Here is a 5153-nt window from a genome sequence, read left to right as displayed (position 1 = left end):
TAAGTTAAAGGATTCTAAAGGTACTTAAAAAAAATGTACTGTTCTGTTGAAGGCTTTCTTAAAATACAAAACACTTCCTAGATAGAAACAGATGTAAAAGGTAAAAAACTTGTTAAGCTAATGGAAAGCAAGAAGCAATACTTGCTTCTTGATATTTCCTTTGCATCCATATCCTATAAAGTTGCTTAATGTAATTTAAAGAAAATGTGATTCAGTTATTATTTTAAATAAAATTTACTTTATATGTTTTGGTTATAGAAGGTGGCTGGCAGTTAACTAAGATTATTTCTTGAAACCTTTGGAAACTGCAGAGCTTTAAGTTACATTTTAATCAATAAAGAGGGGAAATAACTAATATTTATTAAACATATGCTGAATACCAGATAGCTTTGAGTAATTTCTGTGTTTTCTGAACTGAAGACAAATTTATTAGATTGAGGGGCTTCCCTGGTGGCTCAGAGGGTAAAGTGTCTGCCTGCAATGCAGGAAACCTGGGTTTGATCCCTGGGTCAGGAAGATTCCCTGGAGAAGGAAATGGCAACCCACTCCAGTACTCTTGCCTGGAAAATCCCATGGACAGAGGAGCCTTGTAGACCACAGTCCATGGGATCCCAAAGAGTAGGACATGACTGAGCGACTTCACTTTCTTTCTGTTAGATTGAGTGTTCTGTTTTCACAGATGAGGAAATGGAAATAGAAATAAATTTAGCTCAAGATCATAAGGTCAACAAGTAATAAAGCTGGAGTTTAGACCAGATCTGACTAATCTAAAAGGCGATGGTTATTCTACTAATTATCTCAAGTGTTAGATTGATATTAATTGATATAATCAGTCTACTAATATTATGAAATATTAACAATTTCAAAACTGATTTTAAAAACACTGTCATTCTTTTTGGTAAATGGTTCCTCAGCAATATACATATTAATATTTTAGGAAATTCCTCTTTCAAACCCCGTTGAAATTCTGCCTTTGCTACTAGCTAACTTCCATATCCCTTATCCCAAAAGGTATTAAAAATATATATATAGAAAACTAATCCTGGTCTGTTATCTTGGCAGGTTTATCTTGACAAAAGTTAAGTTTCCAAGTAAAGGTCAAATCTTTCAAATTTCTCAGGGGACATAGGTCTATTGTGTGTAACATAGGATATTTTCTTTAGAAATTAAACACACCTCTATCATGGAGGATATATTTATCTTTAAGCTGTGAGACTATTATTACATGTTCCCCCTTTCACAGCAAATGTGTGAGTCATCTAATTTTTTGAAGAAATTATTTTTTCCTTCCATCCTTTTTATTTCTGAGTTCACGTTGTAAGGGAAGGGGAAACCAGCACTCATGAGGAGGTAATAGTTTGCATTGTTCCCCTGCTCTCCTAGCACCACCCTTGAGATTTCAAAAGATAAAAGAAAATGCAGCACCGAGAAAGTAAAACAAAGCCAAGGGAAATAAGTAGAGAGGGAAAAGAGACGCACACCCTAGTGGCTCAGCTGGTAAAGAATCCACCTGCAATGTGGGAAACCTGGGTTCAATCCCCAGGTTGAGAAGATCCCCTGGAGAAGGGAAAGGCTACCCACTCCGGTATTCTGGCCTGGAGAATTCCATGGACTGCATAGTCTTTGGGGTAGCAAAGAGTCAGGCAAGACTGAGTGACTTTCACTTTCAATTTCAGAGATACACAATTATATTTCCGCCATTCAGCTCGAGAGGAATTCTTAATGTACTTAAGGATTAATATAAGCTATATCTTTATTCTATTTAGAGGTCAGTAATTGATGATCTCTGAAATTTTAACTTCATGTTCAATCAGTACTAACAAAGACATACTTTGCTTACACATGCCTGTAGCTTATTGTAATCTTAAAAAAAATTATACATTTAAGGTAATATTTCAAAACCTAGGGATTTCCTACCATCTACTGATAGTAAATATTTTCTATTCATAAGCTTGAGTTATAAGGAACGTTCATTCAGATATCATCAAAACAGAACCTGCGTCTGAGTTAACCTCCCTTTCTCACATAAGTCTCCAGATATTTTTTCTAATAGATTTAGTTAACTAAATGAATTCTATTGACTTGTGATCTTAAATAATGATAAATTATGTGCTTGATTTTGCATGTGAATTATCATGCCTGGTATTTACTATATGGCTTTTCTCCTAAAGATTGTTCCAATATATAATGTAGAGGAATAAGGTAAAATTTTAATTAAATGGTGTCTTATAGAAGACACTCAAAGGAGACTTAAAGAAATCAGTGTGCATAGTAGAGAGAAACTGTAGTTTTGTGCCATGGCATTTGTTCTGGGCTTCAGTATCTGTTCACCATCATTTTCCTAAGTAGACTACTCAAATTATAGTTATTAGAGTATAACAGTTGTTGGTCCTGCACTCAGATTCTTTTCACTGGGGAAGCAGACTGAAACTAGTTTCTTGATGACACTACAATCTTTTCTCAGCCTTTCATTTTGCTATCCACCTTTCTCACTTCTTCTTTGTGGGAATATCCTCTTAATTAATCATTTATAAGGAGTCTATCTGGGAAAGCAGATTTTAGGCATTTACTGCTCTTTTGAACATCATACTATGAGTATTTTCCCAATATTTGTCTTCCCAACTAAATTTTCACTTTCAGATATAGATGTTAATTTTCAATGAATTTAAGCTTCATTGAGATAGAACTTCAACCAATTTCTAAAGATTAAGTATCCTTTCCCATCCCACTAACTGAAAAATCTGTCTTTTCTCCTGGTTATTTTAGAGCACGTGCTGAATTAAATGGATGCAGGAAATCTGTCCGTAGTGTCAGAATTTGTGCTTCTGGGACTTTGTCACTCATGGACTATGCAGGTCTTACTCTTACTGATGTTTTTTATGCTTTACCTGATCATTGTATTTGGAAACATTGCCATCATGATCTTAATCATCACTGACCCCCATCTGCATTCTCCCATGTACTTCTTTTTGGCCAACCTGTCCTTTGTTGATATGTGGCTTTGCTCAGTGACCACTCCTAAGATGATTACAGACTTTGTCAGAGAGAACAAAACTATTTCCTTTAGAGGCTGCATGTGTCAGGTCCTGTTTGTGCATTTTTTTGGAGGGCGTGAGATGGTGCTATTGGTGGTAATGGCCTATGACCGCTATGTGGCCATCTGCAAGCCACTCCACTATTCAACCATAATGAACCTGCAAAAGTGCATTGGGCTTGTGGTGACTTCCTGGACCATTGGCTTTGTGCATGCCATGAGTCAAACGGCTGTGATTGTGCAATTGCCTTTCTGTGGCCCCAGGGAAATTGACAGCTTTTTCTGTGATATACCACTGGTAATCAAACTTGCCTGCCTAGACTCTTATAACTTGGGAATACTAATGAATGCTGACAGTGGGGTTCCAGCCATGACCTGCTTTATAGTTTTGTTAATATCCTACACGTATATTCTTCTTACTGTTCGCCAAAGCTCTAAAGCTGGTACATCTAGGGCACTCTCTACCTGCACTGCCCACATCACAGTGGTGGTGCTCTTCTTTGGGCCCTGCATCTTCATCTATGTGTGGCCACTCAGCATCACCTGGGTGGACAAATTTCTTGCTGTGTTTTACTCTGTTATTACACCTCTTCTAAATCCAGCCATTTATACCCTGAGAAATAAAGAGATAAAAACTGCAATAAAGAGATTCAGAAGCTACTACATACATCCCAAGGGAAATATTTAATGCCCAGAAACCTCACTGGGAACACTTCATGTTGACAATATACTTACCTTATAAAAGAGGTTGAAAATTTTAGGCATTCAATTTATATCTTACATTTTATGCATGAGAAATGCTGGACTGGAAGAAGCACAAGCTGGAATCAAGATTGCTGGGAGAAATATCAATCACCTCAGATATGCAGATGACACCACCCTTATGGCAGAAAGTGAAGAGGAACTAAAAAGCCTCATGATGAAAGTGAAAGAGGACAATGAAAAAGTTGGCTTAAAGCTCAACATTCAGAAAACTAAGATCATGGCATCTGGTCCCATCACTTCATGGGAAATAGATGGGAAAACAGTGGAAACAGTGTCAGACTTATAGTATATTTAAAAGCAGAGACATTACTTTGCCAACAAAGGTCCATCTGGTCAAGGCTATGGTTTTTCCAGTGGTCATGTATGGATGTGAGAATTGGACTGTGAAGAAAGCTGAGCACTGAAGAATTGATACTTTTGAACTGTGGTGTTGGAGAAGACTCTTGAGAGTCCCTTAGACTGCAAGGAGATCCAACCAGTCCATCCTAAAGGAGATCTGTCTTGGGTGTTCATTTGAAGGAACGATGCTAAAGCTGAAACTCCAGTACTTTGGCCACCTCATGCGAGGAGTTGACTCATTGGAAAGGACTCTGATGCTGGGAGGGATTAGGGGCAGGAGGAAAAGGGGATGACAGAGGATGAGATGGCTGGATGGCATCACTGACTCGATGGACGTGAGTTTGAGTTAACTCTGGGAGTTGGTGATGGACAGGGAGGCCTGGCGTGCTGCAATTCGTGGGGTCGCAAAGAGTCGAACATGACTGAGTGACGAACTGAACTGAAGTACATGTTATGATCCATGAATTCCATGACCACAAATCCACTTCTATAACCATTGTTGCTAATTGCTTTGCTATAAAATAAACTTGATCAAATGCAGTGTTTAGCAATACATGATTTCTGACCATGGTTATTTTGTACTAAATTCCATTTAGCAAGCACTGGAGGTGGCTGGAAAAATAGGTTAGCATGCATAGAATTTATTAGTCTACTACTAAAGTTTCTCCTATAGTGGATACCCTTTGGTAAGAATACAGGAGACACCGATTTTTCATAATCTGTGCCCATTCTGAGAGATCAATTACCACCAATTCTCCCCCAGGAATTCTTTGCCACCAGTCTTCCAATTCTGTTTACTTTAAGTTTTGACCATTTAACCAAACCATTAATAACTTTTCATGAATCAGTATATATGCATGCTTCTAGCCAAACAAAGTGGACAACCAAATACACTGCTTGCATTTCTTCCAAATGGGAGAATTTATTAGTGTTTTTCAGGACCATAATCAGAATACTGACAATGTGCATGCTAAGTTGCTTCAGCCATGTTCAACTCTTTGCAGTCCCATGGAGT

General features: G+C 37.8%; 1 protein-coding gene across 1 annotated transcript; it reads left to right on the top strand.

The window, feature by feature from the left end:
• The first annotated feature begins 2780 nt into the window (after positions 1 to 2780).
• Positions 2781 to 3722, top strand: LOC120853296 (olfactory receptor 4K14-like). Its single transcript, XM_040227028.1, has one exon. It carries the CDS (start codon positions 2784 to 2786, stop codon positions 3720 to 3722), a length of 939 nt encoding a protein of 312 aa, XP_040082962.1. The 5' UTR covers positions 2781 to 2783.
• The last annotated feature ends 1431 nt before the right edge of the window (positions 3723 to 5153 follow it).

This window comes from Oryx dammah, unplaced genomic scaffold (assembly GCF_014754425.2).
Source record: "Oryx dammah isolate SB20612 unplaced genomic scaffold, SCBI_Odam_1.1 HiC_scaffold_26, whole genome shotgun sequence".
Classification (NCBI taxonomy): domain Eukaryota; kingdom Metazoa; phylum Chordata; class Mammalia; order Artiodactyla; family Bovidae; genus Oryx; species Oryx dammah.
The sequence above is the reverse complement of the archived record's forward strand: the minus strand, read 5'-3'. Positions and strand labels throughout refer to the sequence as shown.